Source organism: Centruroides sculpturatus, unplaced genomic scaffold (assembly GCF_000671375.1).
Source record: "Centruroides sculpturatus isolate CEXI.00-Female unplaced genomic scaffold, Cexi_2.0 scaffold248, whole genome shotgun sequence".
Classification (NCBI taxonomy): domain Eukaryota; kingdom Metazoa; phylum Arthropoda; class Arachnida; order Scorpiones; family Buthidae; genus Centruroides; species Centruroides sculpturatus.
In genome coordinates, this window is record NW_019384437.1 from 239982 (window position 1) to 257347 (window position 17366).

Genomic DNA, 17366 nt, shown 5'->3' on the forward strand with positions numbered 1-17366 from the left:
TTATCGTATGGTGAGTTTTTGTTCGTATCGTGGAGCAAAAATATGTTCGAATTTCATGTCGTATCCTGAAAATTTCGTATGCTGGGGCGTTCGTATCCTGAGGTACCACTGTATATCTTAAAATCTTTTGTTACAGTTGTAAATTGATGACTGGATAATTGAGATAGTGAAGCCTTTACTGCTTTAATCATCCAGCAAAGTCAGTAAAGGCTTGGTCAAACCTAAATGGAGAGGGCCAGGAAATCCCTATTGTGATGATCCCTGACTAGTTATATCAGGATCATTGAACCAGAATTGTTCAGAGTATCAATCTGTCTTGAAGGACTCTGAGTATGGATCATATTCTCAGAAATTTTCATGAATTATTTGACTTAAATACAGTGGTACCTCAGGATACGAAATTAATCCGTTCCGAAACTGAGATCGTATCATGAAAATGTCGTAAGGTGAATCATTTTTCCCCATACGATTACATGTAAAACTAAATAATTCGTTCCAACACGAAAAAAACACTCAAATTAAAGCTAAGTAGTACAGTAAAAAAATAAATAACTGTAGTAAGGAAAACACTGAAAAATGCATTTTGTAGTTGTAAATGTATAAATAACCATAATATAATAATAATTGATTTTAAAAAATGTAGTTTTATTTGCACTTTAACTTTGAGGATAGACGACAGTGGAGGTACTAAAACTTAACTTACATAATATAATGTAACAATAACTTAAAACTAACTTAGAAAAGATAAAAAATTTAGTGTTGTTATATATATATATATATATATTTTTTTTAAATTTTTTATTCACTGCTTTTTGCTTTCTTTCCTTCACTTCCATCAGCACTTTCACTGGATAGAGGTCGCTTGGTAAAATATCTATCCAAAGAGGTTTGGCTTTGCCTACTTTTTGAAATGTTTCTAAAGTGACTTAGGCAAATGTCATTACTCCGAGCAGCAATACGACCAGTGTGAACCTTGTCAGGATGTTTCTTTTCAATAAAATCAGTCACTTTCTGATAATACCTCAAGATTTCCTTTATCGAGCGAGATCCTTCCAAGACAAAGCAAACGCGAACTGAGACCAATGAACAGAAGTGAATAAAAAATGGCGCTGCGAACTAATGTAACGTCGTATGGTGAGTTTTTGTTCGTATCGTGGAACAAAAATATGTTCGAATTTCATGTCATATCCTGAAAATTTCGTATGCTGGGGTGTTCGTATCCTGAAGTACCACTGTAGTTTCAACAAGAATTTTTTCTGAAAGTAGATTCCAATAATAATAATAAATAATTTTTTAAGCATTTTTACATTGTTTTTATGAAAAATTAAATAAACGAGTAAGTCAAATTCCATAAAAATTATATTTCTCTCAGGCTTAAATATTTATTTGACAAATTAAATTAATTAAAAAGTTTGTAATGTATAATGGAGTAAATAAATATTTTAGCCTTATTCTCAAAAATACATTGTTCACAAAAAATTCAAATCAGATCAATATGAAAAAGGTACACTTGTTAGACTCTTTTCATATTTATTTATAACATAAATTTATGAAAACGAACCACTTTTAAACAGTAAAGAACACAGTTCATGAAATTTAATATAAATATTTGCATATTCTCTTCTATTGTAATTAATTTACAAAGATAATGTAAAAATATAAATGAATTTTAAATTATAATAAGTATGGTACTACAAAAAAAAAGGAGGGTGTTCTATATAAGACATAAAAGTATTTGCTAATCAATTTCTCTTTATAACTACAACTTCCAAATTTTATAATTTGCATTTTTGTTACAGGAAACAAAATTATGAAAATCTGACCAAATTATGACTAATTACACACAGTTTTTAACAAAACATAAATAATAATAAACATAATTAAGCAGTCTCTTATAATTTGTACAATGAGAAATATATAAAATGTATTGCATTTTGGCATTTGATTGACCTGAATGAGACAGACACTCTCTGTCCAATCCTTAAAGTTTTTGGAAATGTTTCCGATTGATTGTTTTATAAAAACAAATCGGATCTAAAATATTTACACATACACAATATGTCTGGGATTTGTGTCAAAAGAAAAAACAACAATCATTAATCTCTTCCTGTAATTTATAATTATTCCAATATTATGATTTCTTCATATTTTTCTTTGTTTTCTCCATTATTAAGGCACAATTTTTTATTAGAGGAATCTGTACGTTCGGATTTAATTTTTCTTTTCTGAAGGAATGATTCCGTGCTGCATTTGGATACATCTCTATTGTAACTGGAAGATGTAGGTTGTAACTGTAGCTTGGCTAGCCATTCATTATTATCATTTAAATTAGGTAATGTATGGTCTTCAGAAGTCATTTCCTTTGATATCACTTCTGTTACATTCTTGGAAGACTCTTCTGAAACAAGTCAAATTTTAATTATTAATAATAATAAGCTTTTTTTTATAATTGAATTTGAATTATTCAAACATAATTTACCAGAATTAACATAGATATGATGTCTTTATTATGCCATGTGACACACAATTCAAAATTGATAAACACCTTACCTTACAGACTATTAATATTTTTTATAAGTAACTCAAATATTGATGTCTTAAAGCAGTGTTTTTCAACCTTCTTGAACACGCAACCCCTTTACAAGTTAAAAAATTTTGGCGACCCCCCAGGGCCATATTAAAACTATATCAGTGATTTTAAAAACTATGTATTTAATTTTCTTTTTGTTGAGACAAATTATTGTTGATTAAAATGAAAGTTTTATAAGAATCGACAATAACTTATCTTGCAAGTCAACTCGACACTTCTTCGGCTATGATTTTCTGGGGCGGGCCACTCCCTGCCTACACCCATGGTTGAGACCTACATATCGATCAAAACACCAATTGTACTGTAAAATAAACAGGTACAGCCTTCTTGCTGAAATTGTAGTTTTTTTTTAATGTAGTGTAGGACCTACAAACACTTGTCTTTTTCTTTTACCCGCGACCCCCATGTAAGGCTTCGCAACCCCCCTGGGGGTCACGGCCCATAGGTTGAAAAACACTGTACTATACTAACTGTAAAATGTTGATTTTAGTTTATTTTCTCTTTTCTTCTCTCTCTTCAATAGCAGAATGTACAAGAACTTGTTTGTAGTTGTACTGAAAATTCTTTATAAAACGAAGATCTAATGACTGAAGAATGTTAATGTAGTTTGTATCGAGAGGATGTGCTGGACAGTGATCCAGAAACAGTACTATGTTATGATGTTATGTTATGATTTTGTTGTTTTAATTTGAAACCTTATGCTTTTAATCATTCTTCATACATTTTTATTTAATGTATATTCTGTAAGGGATTGTCCATATATGATGTCCACAAAGGAAGGGAGGGAGGGGATAAGAGAAATTGGATTGAGGAAGGGAGGGATTCAGCTTTAGTGGATGTCTGTTTATTTCATTAAATTTTATAGTTTATGCATTTTATTATATTTATTTCAAAATTTCTTGTGTGTTTTGTTTCTACTTACGTTATGTATCATTCATAAAGTGATAAAGGTTTTAAGAAAAGATCAAGTTTTGTTGGACATCCGATGAGGGGAGGGGTTACGGAAGCTTGGACNCATGGCCGAAAATCCGCTCTCGCAGAGGTATGTTGTGCAAAATGGTAGTAAATATTTTATTGCCGCTTCGCTGACATAATAATAATGATAATTGTACAATTAATACAAATTGTGTTAATTGTACAATTTTTGTTTCTTGCATAAGAAATTCATTTAGGTATTGTCACAAATGCATTTTTTTGATGAAATTTCGAGAATATTTTTAGTTATAAATAAACAAATTTGTGCATTTGACATCATGTTGTAAACTGCCGAATTTTTTAATGGTTCACCCATTATGTTTTTGATTGCTTCAATCTCATGCATTTAAATTTTAAATCATGATCTTAGAGAATAGAAAGCAGCTGATTTTTGCTCAAATGTAATTTTTTTAGTACAGATCATTCAGCTTGATGGTGCACTCACAGTTCCTTTATAATTTGGTGCATACTACAGTATATGCTCATACATAACTTTGCTACAAAGTAAAAAATCTTTGAATGTGTTAATTCTTTTTGAATCAACATATATTAATACAAATAAACATCCCTACTAATCTGATGCATTGCAATAACACACCAACAACTGCCATAAATCATTGGCCTATAACTTGGAAATAATAATTATAAATTACAAATTAATTTGGCACTAGAGGGAGGCATTAGGTACCAGTTTAATCTAAATTATTTAATTAAATACAGTGGAACCTCGGTATACGACCTTAATCCGTTCCTAGTGTTTGGACGTATACCAAACCCCATAAGAAATAATGTAAAAATGATTAATCCATTCTCATGTAAAAAAAAAAAATGGCTGGCTTTAAACATGTTACTTTCCTGGCTAGTTCCTGCTTGATTTTTCATGAGATCAGCATGTATCTTTTTAGCTTTCTCACAAATAATTGCTTCTGACATGCTGTCGTCAGCACACTGTTTTTCAGTTATCCAAAGCAAAAGCAATTTCTCAACATGATCTAATGTCTTCGATCTATGTTTAGAAATTGATTTAACCCCTTTTGCAATGTTAGCAGATTTAATAATGTCTTTATTTTTCGCGATTGTTGATATCGTCGTTCTCGGATTGCAGTATGCAACAGTTAAATCTCGAACATGCATGCCACCTTCATATTTCTCAACAATCTCTTTTTTCAGTTCCATTGTGATTCTAGTCATTTTTTCTAGTTTTCTGTTGCTTTTCATTTGCCTTTTTGCAATTCATGATTAATAAAAATAATAAAATTTTACTTACAAATTAAAATCAGAAGAAATTTAACAAAGTTATAAACCGTGGCACTGCAAACGTCTAGTCTGGTCCAGTACACCAACAAGTGCTAGTTGTTCATAGATAGTGCGTATAATTGAATTAAGTCGCATACCGAACAAAAATCGTATAACGTGCAAAATTTGTTTCGTCCAAACAGGACATATTCTAAAGCAGACATATACTGAGGTACTACTGTATTATAATTATTAATTTTAATAAGAGATGGCACCTAACACCTCCCTCTAGTGCCAAATTAATTTGTAATTTATAATTATTATTTCCAAATTATAGCCTGATGATTTATGGCAGTTGTTGGGTGTGTTATAAATTAATACTTGAGCTTTGCACCATATTTAAACAGATGAGAAAAAATGCTTAATTCTGCATGTTTTGCATTTTGTAATCTCATTGTTTGCTAAAAACTCAAAAGTATTTCCGCATAGTGGATTCACTGAATTTTTTAATTATTGACATCATGAAAAGAATCAAAATCATAAAATAATTTAATTTTAATATAATAGTACAAAAATGTATCCAAATCTGCTTTAAGGGTCCAGCAACTTTAAAGTTGTAACTCGTAAAGTGAACTTTAGTTGAGACATATCATGATACTTGTATTTAGAGTTATTTGATATACTGTATTTAATTAAGATGAAATGAAATAAATAATGTATTATGACATTTAAAATAAATGGGATTCCAGGAATTTGTCTTATTTCTCAGGTTTGTAAGATTTGGGAATCCTGGAAGCCAAACTCTACTATGCACATCATCTCATAATTTATATTAATAGACAGAAAAGATATAAAAGAAAAAATGAGCAAAAATTATTGTGACATCGAGCTCCAATTTTTAATTGTATTTTTAATTTATTTAACTTAAAATGTATGTTCTTGATCTCAAATCAGTGATGTCTTGCCCCTGTACATACATCAAACTTTTCCTGATAACAACAGAGTCATGCTGGTCATCTATGTAACTCCATTCTGGGAAAAACTTTTGCATTGAAATCACATGACTTCTGGTTTAAACCAGAAGTTCATATAAGGTTAATCAGGGCCTCTTGTTCCTAAGCTTTCCATATCTGGTCTCAACTTTCATCTCTCTAACACTGTTCTAGAGATTAAGGAAGAACAGACAGATGGACAATAGTGAGAATTTATAGATGTACATTTTTTCAAATTGCAGCCCATTAAGAACAATGAATTTTTTCATGTTTCCACTATCATCTGTCTGTCTGTCTTTCCTTAATCTTGAGAACAGAGTTAGTTAGATGAAAGCTGAGATCAGATATGGCAAGTTTAGGAGCAGGACGCCCCAATTAACTGTACATAAATATCATGTTATTTCAATTCAATAATTTTCCTCTGAAAGGAATTACATAGATGACTGGCATGACTCTATTGCTACAGGAAAATATGATGTACCATACTTTAGTGGCAAGACTATTAATTTGAGGTGGTGAACATATATTTTAAATTAAAAAGTATTAAAAATTATGGCCTGACATTGTGAGATGTCACAATAAATAATTTATTTACATTTAGAATCAAATAAAACAGGAAATAAATTAAATCAGTTAAAGATTTTTAACATTTCACTGGATGTAAAAGTTTTACAAGATTTTTAACATTTTGCTGGATGTTTTTTTACAAGTTTTAATGCTTAAATTGGATAATTTCTGTATTTTAAAGGACTGTTTTATAGGCGACCGTGTAGCCTAAAAAGGAAGGTCCGGTCGCTGAAGTTTATCCTGAAATTTTAACGGAAATAAAAGGTGATCGACCAAAAGTTTTAACAAAAATTTTTTGGAATTGACTGTCTTTTTATTTATTAGTTAAAGATTTATCATTTTATTTTCAATAATTATTTTTAAAGCTTTTTGAGTCTATGGAATAAGTTAATGGCAGAACCAAATGTGAAATTCTCTTGAACATGAAAGGCTTGAGTGCATATACTTTTGCTTCTTTACATTGCCATAAAAAAGCACTTCATTGTATTAAAAAAAGGTTTATTTTATCATTAACCTAAGATATAATTTCAATGTGAATTTTCTTCTCTATATTCTAAACTTTGATTTATTGAGAAATTTCTATCGCCAATATTAAAATTTTACCATCATTATTTAGCATATCTTCTATGAGATCAATATCACTGAGTTCTTCTGGTTCTTCTTCCTCAGCATCCTCCTCTTCCTCATCATCATGTCTGCTGGAATGTGATGGTGACAAATCTGCATTATCATCCACTTCTTCTGGTTCAAGTTTTTGTTCTGCTTGTTTTAATACATAACTCTCCATTAACTATAAAAATAACAACAATAATTAAAAAAAAACAGTTATGTTTGCAGATTTATTTTTATTATTATTATTGTAACTAACTTCTTCTAAATGTTTTGACGCAATTTTTGAGCTTTCTTCTAAGCGGTTTTTTAAATCTTCATTTTCCCAAGCAGGATCATTGTTAAGGTCAACATCATCCGTTAAAAAACAGCCCATTAGATCCCTATTATCTTGTAATCTTCGTTTTTGTAGTAATTTTCCAACGTCTTCAAAAACTTCTCTTGCTATAGTTAAAAGTAAATTTTAAATGCTGTAGACTTTTGGAATGAAGGAAATGAAACCGTTTTCATAAATAATAAGATATGTTAAAATAAATGAAACCAAGATTTTGGTAAAAATGGAACATACTTGATCAAAATGTTCATTTACCTACTGACTGTGCTTGATTATTTGAAAACTTTAAAACATCATTAACTGACATAACAATGTTTAAAATGTCTTTATAATCTGGAAATATTTTCTTTTTATTAATAAATCTCTCTACTTTACTATTTATTTCTGGATATCTGCTACCTATATTAATAAAAATTTTAAATTATTCTTTCATATCTAAGAAATTTAAATTGAGAAATGAAATAAAAAGAACCATTAAAACAGAATTTCCTCTCTGTTTGCCTTCCAGTCTTTGTTGTTCTACCAGTCAAAAGACAAATTTTTTTCCATACTTTGTTAAATCTTTTAACGAATCTATCTTCTTGGATATAAATTGACTCTGGATCATCCATATCTTCCAAACTCAGTTCCTTCTGCTGTAGACTTTTAATCTTATGATGAATTTTCTATGGTCAAAAGAAATTAAAATATTTTTTTAATAAAATATATGTATAATGAGAATCATATAAAATATAATAATTTAAAAGTTTCTTAAACTAATATTTATAGTACAGTATTGATGTATCTCTCAGATACAGCACTTATTTCAGGTAAAAATCTTATTTTTTATGAGATCTTTTTCACTTTCAATTGTATGTCATTATATTAGAATAAGTTTACAATATAATTTGGGATTTTGGTAACATTTTTGCTAATATCAGAAGGGAGTTGCCATCTTTGAAGTTTATATTATGAAATCTGTTCTTAAGATTATACAAAATATGATAGTCTGATATCAGAATTGTGAAATTTATACAATACTAGAGTCCACCTACTAACAAACAGTTTATTATTAAGCCAAAGCAGAGAATCGACCATCTGCTTATGTATTTAAATGTGATGAAAATTGCCTGATGCATTACAGTTTATTTGACATATATCTATGAAGTTTCTCTACAGTCAAGAAGACCATTGTCATTTTTCTTACAGGACTGGAACCTTGTCTAATAACCAAAATTAGTAATTAAACATAAAAATCAAGGTTTGTTCTGTTCATTCAACAGAAACCAAACTGATTTCTCTTTTGAATGCAGTCTATTAATCGAACATTTTTGTAGAAAAAAAATCAAGATTTTATTTCATACAGCTTTGACTTTCTTCTTGGAAAGTTTACAGAATATTTCCTTATCGTGTCTCTTTATTTTCAATTTAAAGTCGATCTTTTCATTCTTAAATTGTGTCAGAAATTCAGATAAATATTTCTGTATTCATTATCATGATAATCTATCAGATCTACTTCATTTAAGTCATTGAGTAGCCCAACTGCTCTAATGTTATGCACTTATTTGCAATTTCAATATCTAGTTGGAATGGCAACAGTTTTGCAGTTGTGTTCAAAGTACTGTCCAATCTATATATATAATCGAGATTGGTTGATAATAATAATAATAATAATAATAATAATAATAATAATAATAATAATAAACAGACAGTATTGGAAAACAACACGCACAAAATGTACTACGACAGAGCCACAATCACAGATAAAACAATTTACCACAACAGACCAGACATCACACTCATTGACAAACCCAATAAAATCACATACATTATAGACATAGCCATTCCAAACACTCACAATGTACAAAACACATGCACTGAAAAAATTAGCAAGTACACAGAACTCGCCCAGGAAATAAGGCATCTGTGGAGGATGGATAGGGTGCTTATTGTACCTGTTGTTCTCTCCTGTACAGGTGTGATACCACACACACTACACAAAAGCCTGGGAACATTACAATTGAATAGAAATACATACATCACACTACAGAAGGCCACTATATTGAATACATGTCATATTGTTAGGAAATTCCTGAATACAGACACACATACTGACACACTTATTTAATTTTAGTTTTGTTTTGGTTGCTATGCCTTGACTCTGGTCCAGCATAGTACGCAGCCACCGGTTTAAACCGAGTATTACCCACTAAACCCAACCTAATAATAATAAGTGCAGGGCCCAAACGGTTAGAAGTTGAAAGTTGAAATTTGGCACACAGTTAGGGTATGTCATGAGAATGCACACTAAGAAGGAATTTTTGGAAATCCTTCTGCAGGGGAGAAGGGAGGGTTAAGGATTACCATGAAGAACTCAGCTTCTACTCTACTATTTTAGATGCGGTTTTTTGAATTTTTCTGGGAAATCAAACATGTTTTTAGATCCATCTAAAAATTCTCTAATTATTCTTGGAAGAGGAAGCCCTAATTCTTGCACCCGGTGAAAATGAATAAGATTAATAATTAAAAAATATATAGCCAATTTTGCTATCTTATCTATCTTAATCTTTTCTATCATTACTTTTTGCCAGAGCAATGCTGGATTTATCTGCTAGTTCTCAATAAGGATGGCTATTTATGCTGACTGGCTTACTACTATCTAATGAAATCAACATACAGATATCAGTTATCTTGGAAGATTATTTAATCCAGTGATCAATAATGAACATTGTGTACAAATGATCAAGAATAAAATTCTCTTGTACTATATAATCCTCCTGTAATCACAAGAGATATTTGTCCATTTTTACATATTAAGAATAATGCAACAGCACAATCTTATAGGATTATTATATTTTAATAAGATAGGATTATTATATTTTTAATAACAATATAGGATTATTATATTTTTAATAACAATATGATAATTCAACAAATAACACTTACATAAAATCTGGTTGCGTGACTAGGGTAGTTGGTTGTGTACTAGGGTAGCTAACATTTTTTAGGCCCCTTCTGGGCTCTTCTTCAGGCTATTGTGCAAAAAAGAAGTCAGATGTTGTAAATCGAATAATTTCCTTTTGAACATATCGTCATTCAAATCATAACACATGGAAGGTTGTTATTTGTATATCATACCGGTGTGTGAAGACGAATAATAATGGTAATTCCACTTGTAAATGAATGAACATCATATAAATAATGTTGCCAACTTGGGATGATCAACGTAAACTAGAGTTGGACTTAAGTTGCTGAGATGGCTTGACTTGAGACTTAATTTGAATACATTAATACAGTGACTTGACTTGCAACTTGAAGATTTTTAATGAAACAACTTGCTACTGTTTAAAAGTATTTTGTTTGATTTTTCATTTTCTGCATTTCTGATTATATAAATAATGAATTTAGAAGGATTTGATGGTAGAAATACTAACTGTCATTTTGGTGATTGACTATTCTATCCAATTTTCACTAGATTTGTCACATCAGTTGACACAGAAGACAATTCTTATTTCATATAATATAAATAAAATTTACCAAAACTACAAAATTGTCTTCATGATCCGTCATTACAAACATCAGAGACTTCTAAAAACAATTTTCAGTTACGGAGACGACCTTTTATTTGAGGCTATGCCTCCACAATAAAATGCAAAATGGATAAAAGGATCTTCTGGCGATTATGCCAATACTATAATTCACAATACAGTTCATGAAAAATATATATTTTATTAATATGTATTTTAATGTACATAATGTTGGTCAAGATTTATTTTTAATTTTTAAGTTGTCACCCTAGAAATTTATGTTCAAGTTCAGGTTAGAATTTCAGAAATTTTCATGAGTGATTTGATCTGGATATGTTTTTGGTATCCTATCCCCATTACTTGGCTTAGCTGAACCAATAACACTAATAAAGGGCCCTTTTTAGTATCTGAAGACCAAAAAGAGTTGAAATTATAAATTAAAAAAATATGAGAATAAAATCTTCCTTCTTCAGAAACTGTTGTTTCAAAAAAAAATCCCTATTCTGATTCAAAATAAATTACTTAACATTAATTTATACAGGATGAGGCAAAAGTCCCTAAACATTGATTTCAAAAACTTTTGGTGGGTTTTTTAATGCAAATGAAAAAAATTTTATATTACAGTTATGTTTCCTGATTTCTTGGGCTTTGAAAACAATATTACAGATGTTGGAAGAGTCCATGTTCCTGCAAGCACAAATGCTTGCAGCAACACATGTTTGTAGCCATGCATCTTAGCATAACTGAAGAAATGCTATTGATGGTAGCAGCAATGTTCCTTTTCAAGAAATGCAGATCTCTTGGATTATCTCAATATTATGCCTATTGAGATAATTCAACCTTACAATTCTTCCTCCCCAAAGGAAGTAACTGGATGATGACAAATCAGGAGAACTGGGAGAAAATCTCTCTGCATCGTGCATATGATTATGTTTCAAAGAATGCCTAAAAAACAAATAAACATTGTACTTGTCAAAGAAACATGCTTATGCATGTAGATAGCCTGCACTGCTGCATTATGAGGTTGGAGAGTCAATAGGGAACTGGTACATATTAGCACATCATCATGTCTTCACAAGGAGATGCCTATATGGTTTGGAATTTGTCCTTTACAGAGCTAATTTAAATGTTTAGGGGCATTTTTATTGTCTTTACGTGTTCTCAGAGGCAAGGAAGGAGATGATTTTAGAAATTCATAGCACATGTTAACACAAATATAAAAAAAATGTTAAAATCAGAGTTTGGGAACTTTTGGCTCATCTGCATATTTCTAAATAAAATAAAATAATCACTCTTAAATTTTAGTTTTAAATAAATCTATATTATTTGTGCAATGACATATTACCTTAGAACAGAATTACTTTGATCAGCAGGATTACCCTGGTCAATGTGATACAGTTGCTTTTAAATAGTCACTCTTGGCATCTACTCTTTGGACCTGATACCCATTCTACATCACATTCTGGATACAAGCAGACACACATGAATAATTAGAACATGTTTTGCAATAATTGTTTTTTCACTGGAGACATTTAGGAACAGATGACGTGGAAAGACTGACAGGAGCAAAAGGCAGAAACTGAACAATGTAGAACCAGGATGAAGTGTTAAATAAAGCAACCTGATGAATGAAGATTCTGGCATCAATGGAGGTTGTAAAAGATGACAGATTTCACAGGAAGCTGTAGAGTTATGCAGATGATGAGTAATAGTGCCAACTACTAGTACTAGAGGTGAAGAACATAAGCTCACCACAGACACTTCCACAAACACCCAGAAGCTGGTAAAGAAAACATATCAATAACAGATGCGAGAAAGGAAAAAAAATCAAGCTGGTATTGATGAATAAGTCATCATTTTTGACTCCTCACAAAAATATTGTGAAAAATAAAAAACTGTAAAATTGCATAATCAGTTAATAGTTGGTATGATATGCCCTCATTACAGATACTGTATTTATATTTTTATCAAATTTGTATATTGTAATAATAAGGACTAAAAGCTTTAGATAATTTAACATATCCCTTTACCTGTTCAAAATATTTTCCCCCTCTTTCTTTCCTGTGGATAATAAGAGGGCCTTCTTGTCAAGCCCACAATAGGATAGCCATATGGTGAGAATAAGGCCCAACATACAGTAATAACTTGGTTTTTGTTGACTTCAGTTATCGTCAGTTTTTGTTTTTGCAAAAAATTTCTCTCTGTTTTTGTTGGTTGCTTCGGATTTCGTCAGTGTGCCTACATGACCTCACTGCTAATTTCCTGAAACCATGCATTTTCCTGCTTAGTATGGCGTTGTTTCTCATTGTGTGAGCATTATCCCGCAAGTCTAGCTAAACAATGTGTGTATTCAAAATCTCAGCATGCAGTCAGCACCTCTGTTCATAATCTCAGATGACTTCTGGTTGCTGCCAGAGTGCTTCCAGCAAACTGCAAATGTCTTTTTTGGTGCCTGATACACCAGCAAACAAGAAGGCAGCTACCATGAAGCTCATAAGAGAACTCCTACAGAAATTTAAAAAATCTTCATCCCTATTTCTCTTTTCAAAATATTCATTTTTCATTAAGCTGTTCTCATTAAATAAGTTCAAAAATAAATTTAACATAGTGTGGAAGTCCATGCCATTTGCCATTTTTATTGTTTTTCTTTCCTGAAATTCCCGGCTGTCAGCGTTTGTGTTCTCTAGAAAATGCTAGCAGTTGCGCCACTTCTGGCAGCATCTCACTGGATTGATGCTGAGATTTTGAATATGCCCAATTCCATTACTTTCCTTTCTTTTTAGCTCTATCATGGGAAACACCAGGTTAAATGTCTATTTATTCTTTACATTAGTCTTTTATATTCATTTTATATTAATTTCTTATTGTTTTTAGTATTAAACACTATATTTATTCTCTATAAAATGTGTTTTCGGTATGTATTTTGGAGTGTCTAGAACAAATTAATTGGATTTACTTTGATTCATATGGAAATAATTTCCTCGGTTTTTGTTGGTTTCAGATTTTGCCGATTCTTTTCGGATGAATTATAAACAAAAACCAAGGTATCACTGTATCTGGGATGATCACCCATTAAAAATTCCTAGAGTTTTTTGATCCATCTGGATATTTTTCCAGGTCACAAAGAGTGACAAGCTGATACCTTAACTGCTAAGTCTGTCTGTTCCAAACTGGTTTTGAAAAAGTTTTCAAAACCATAGTTTTCCAAACTTAGTTTTGTTTCCAGCTGTAGTCTAGACTTGGCAGATGCCTGGTAAACAGAAATTACAAGAATATGTTGTATTTAATGTAAAATTTGGAAATAGCATAATAGTTTGTGAGTATTTTTCTGGTTTGAAATGGGCTCATTGGTTTCTGTGACTGGCTCTTTAAATGCTGATATCTACCAAGACATTTAGATAATTCTGTTCTTTTTGTATTGTGGCTATAGTGTGAAATAGGCCCTTTCTTGTATCAGCACAATAACATATCTGGTAACAAAGAAAAAGTCTCTAGTATTAGCTTTGTGATTTGAAGACTTGCATATGGAAGAATTTGACTGATCCAAAGTCCCAATCTAAACCTAATTTGACATCTTTGAGATGAGCTGTTGTAATGATTGCATGCTAGACATACTTGTTCAACTATCACATCAGCTATTTATTGTATTACAGGAGGAATGGAAATAAATTTCAGCAGAAGTTTAACAGAACTTAGTGGAAAGCCTACTCTGAAGAGTAATGGCTGTAACAGCTGTGGGTCATGGAAGTATCTAAACCTTAACACTTCTCCTTCAGTAATTTTATAAAAGAATGTTTTTTTTTTTATTGAATTGTTTATATCCTGTCAAATTTACAAATAACTTTTAACTTTACAACAACAACTGTCTAGAAGTATATACACTAACTGAATTAATACAATGAAGATCTTAAGATCATCAAACATCCTCTGATTGAGATTGAATTCACAATCAAATTAATTGTTGACATTGTTCTTTTCTTGCAGTCTGAGAAGGTGTCCAATTTTAAAGTGTCCTAGAAACAGGTTACAGACCAATCAAGTCATGAGGAAAGATATTGAATACCAATTGAAATGTGCAATTAAGAGCCCAAATCTATACAAAACCTTATCTCAAGGACACAGGTACCCTTTTTGACTATTTATGAAGGAGCAATGTGCTCCTCTCGATTATTCCAATCTGACCCAGTGTTCTTCGTTGCCACTGACTCCGTTTTCCTCACTAAATTTTGACTAACAAGTGAGACAAGTGTGAGTACTTTTTTACAACCGGATTCAATAGTTCTTTTTACTTGGCAGATCCCAGATACATCATTTCCTCTCCTAGGGTGAATCTCTGAATTTTCTTCATGTGGATGTCTGTTTGTTTAATTATGGCAACACAACACTTGAGTGATCTATCTAGGGAGAATGCTTTCCGGGAGATCTTTTTAAGGGAAAAGACTGGCGTTACAGACGTGAAGAAAACTCCACATGGCCAGCCCATCCGAGTGAGGCATGAACCCACAACTGAACTCCCAGTGTTCAGGGAATGAAGACCACTTGGCCACTGGTGGGCCTTTCTTCATGTGGACTCTCTGCATATCAACTTAAAAGCCAACTTGCTTATGATCTTTTTATGAATAACTGTTAAATCCAACTGGTATTGTAAGGTTTTATCATGTATGAACAAGTCCTCTTTCATTCTAAGTTTATGCATCCACATAGGTGACCCTCTTTCTGCTCACATCATTTACTCAAGATCTCTTTTGATAAAAGCATCAAAATTTCAAAAATTATCATTTTATTTTCCTATATGATTGAGATTAAGACTAAGACTCCAGACCTCACAGAGCAGCAAATGGAGACCAACCCTGTACTGACAACCGTGCTAAAGCATACATATATACATACATGAAAGACACTGGCCGTACACGAGGTGTTTAGCTGGCAGAAAAGAGGGTAAGGGAAAGGGGAGGGAGAGGAGATAGACAGTAGAGAAAGATAGGATCACTGAACGCATACGTATGGCTACTGTACCTCTATGTTTGATGTTGGTAAAACAGCAAGAATCAACATAAAGTGAAGTCCAGCACTTTTAGCAACATGTATTTTGCATTTTAATGTAGTACATATTTTTTTAAAAAAACAGCAGAAGGTTGAAGAATGACTTTAAAAAAATTTTCTCTGACATAGATACAAATAATTAAATAATTATCTTACCTTTAGTAATATCTCCAGTCTTTTTATATGTTTACTACTTGGTTTTTGTTCAATTGTTTGTATTGTATTATTGACATGTGATTCACCAGTTTTTTCTTCTTTAAACTGATTAGTTCGTAATAAATTATTCTCAACTGAATTAACAGTGGCATCATTTTCCTTAGATGTGTTACTTTCACCAATTTTGGCACTTGTTTCATTCTTTGGTGCAGAAGTTTCACTTGAGTTTTTAAGCCTTTTACAAGAAAATCCTTTTAATTCAGTATAAACTTCCTCAATATGCACATATATATTTTTATAATCATTTACAACATCTTCAATTTTTTTATCAATGAATGAATAAAAGTTTTTAGAAGAAATAAAAAGAGGATTAGCTGAATTGTAACGTTTCCTCAATTTATTAATAATTTTTTCTCTTTCACTTTCATCAATGTCATTCATGGAACATCTACAGAGTTCCAGAAACTGAAATTAATAGATTAAAATACAAATTAATTATAAGTCATTTTATATAATTAATAGACTATATGTTATTTTAATTTTTTAGAATTTAGAAAAAAAAATGTATAAATGTATCTAATTTTAAAACATTCTTTCTTGAGTAACATTACAATTATTTTTGTAGAAAGTAATTTACAAAAGTTGGTTCCAAAAATATCAAATTACCAAATTATAACAACTGTTTATACATCAATACAAATTTATAGAGCAATTTTCTGTAAATGCTTCAATCCCATAACAGATTATTTGAGAGAATTAAATTGTTTTTGTTGTTGATAATCTCAAAAAAATACATTTTGTAAACATTTGTTTGATTGTCATATCTTACATTCTTCTCTGCATATAAAACAAATTGTTGGATGCAAAAATATATCATTAATAAGTGAAATTTAAATGAAATAAAATCTGTGTAAGCAGAGCCTTATAAATATTTCTTTCATAAATTTATAAAGTTTGATCATTCTTGATATTGAGTATGTAATACTAAAATTTTAATTTATTTTCATTATAAAAATCAAAGTTATGAATAAGATGAGGATATTCTGGATATAATTAAAATCTCTGTATAGTTTATTATTATTTAAAATCATTAAAGAGCAAAAAAACAAACTTCTTCATATTAATGAAAATACATTTTTTTTATATTTTATGATTTCCTTAATTATTAATATTTATTATAAACATTATTCTATAATGCATTCAACAAGTACAAGGGCAGTTTTTTTCAACTCCAATGGTTCATAAAACAAAGACAAGTGTAAATAACAAAATGAATTTATTACCAAAAGTTAGGCACAAACATGGTTACTTTTCGACATAATCACCGTGAAGATTAAAGAATTTGTCATATCTGTGGA

General features: G+C 30.7%; 1 protein-coding gene across 1 annotated transcript in view; it reads right to left on the reverse strand.

The window, feature by feature from the left end:
- Nucleotides 1-1412: 1412 nt before the first annotated feature.
- LOC111619993 (death domain-associated protein 6-like) overlaps nucleotides 1413-17366 on the reverse strand; it is a 29794-nt gene continuing 13840 nt past the window's right edge. The window contains exons 4-9 of the mRNA XM_023361836.1: nucleotides 16009-16473; nucleotides 7776-7968; nucleotides 7559-7702; nucleotides 7229-7413; nucleotides 6964-7150; nucleotides 1413-2398 (exon numbers count right to left, since the gene is read on the reverse strand). Coding sequence (XP_023217604.1) covers nucleotides 2121-2398; nucleotides 6964-7150; nucleotides 7229-7413; nucleotides 7559-7702; nucleotides 7776-7968; nucleotides 16009-16473 — 1452 coding nt within the window. The 3' untranslated portion in view covers nucleotides 1413-2120. The remainder of the gene's footprint in view (nucleotides 2399-6963; nucleotides 7151-7228; nucleotides 7414-7558; nucleotides 7703-7775; nucleotides 7969-16008; nucleotides 16474-17366) is intronic.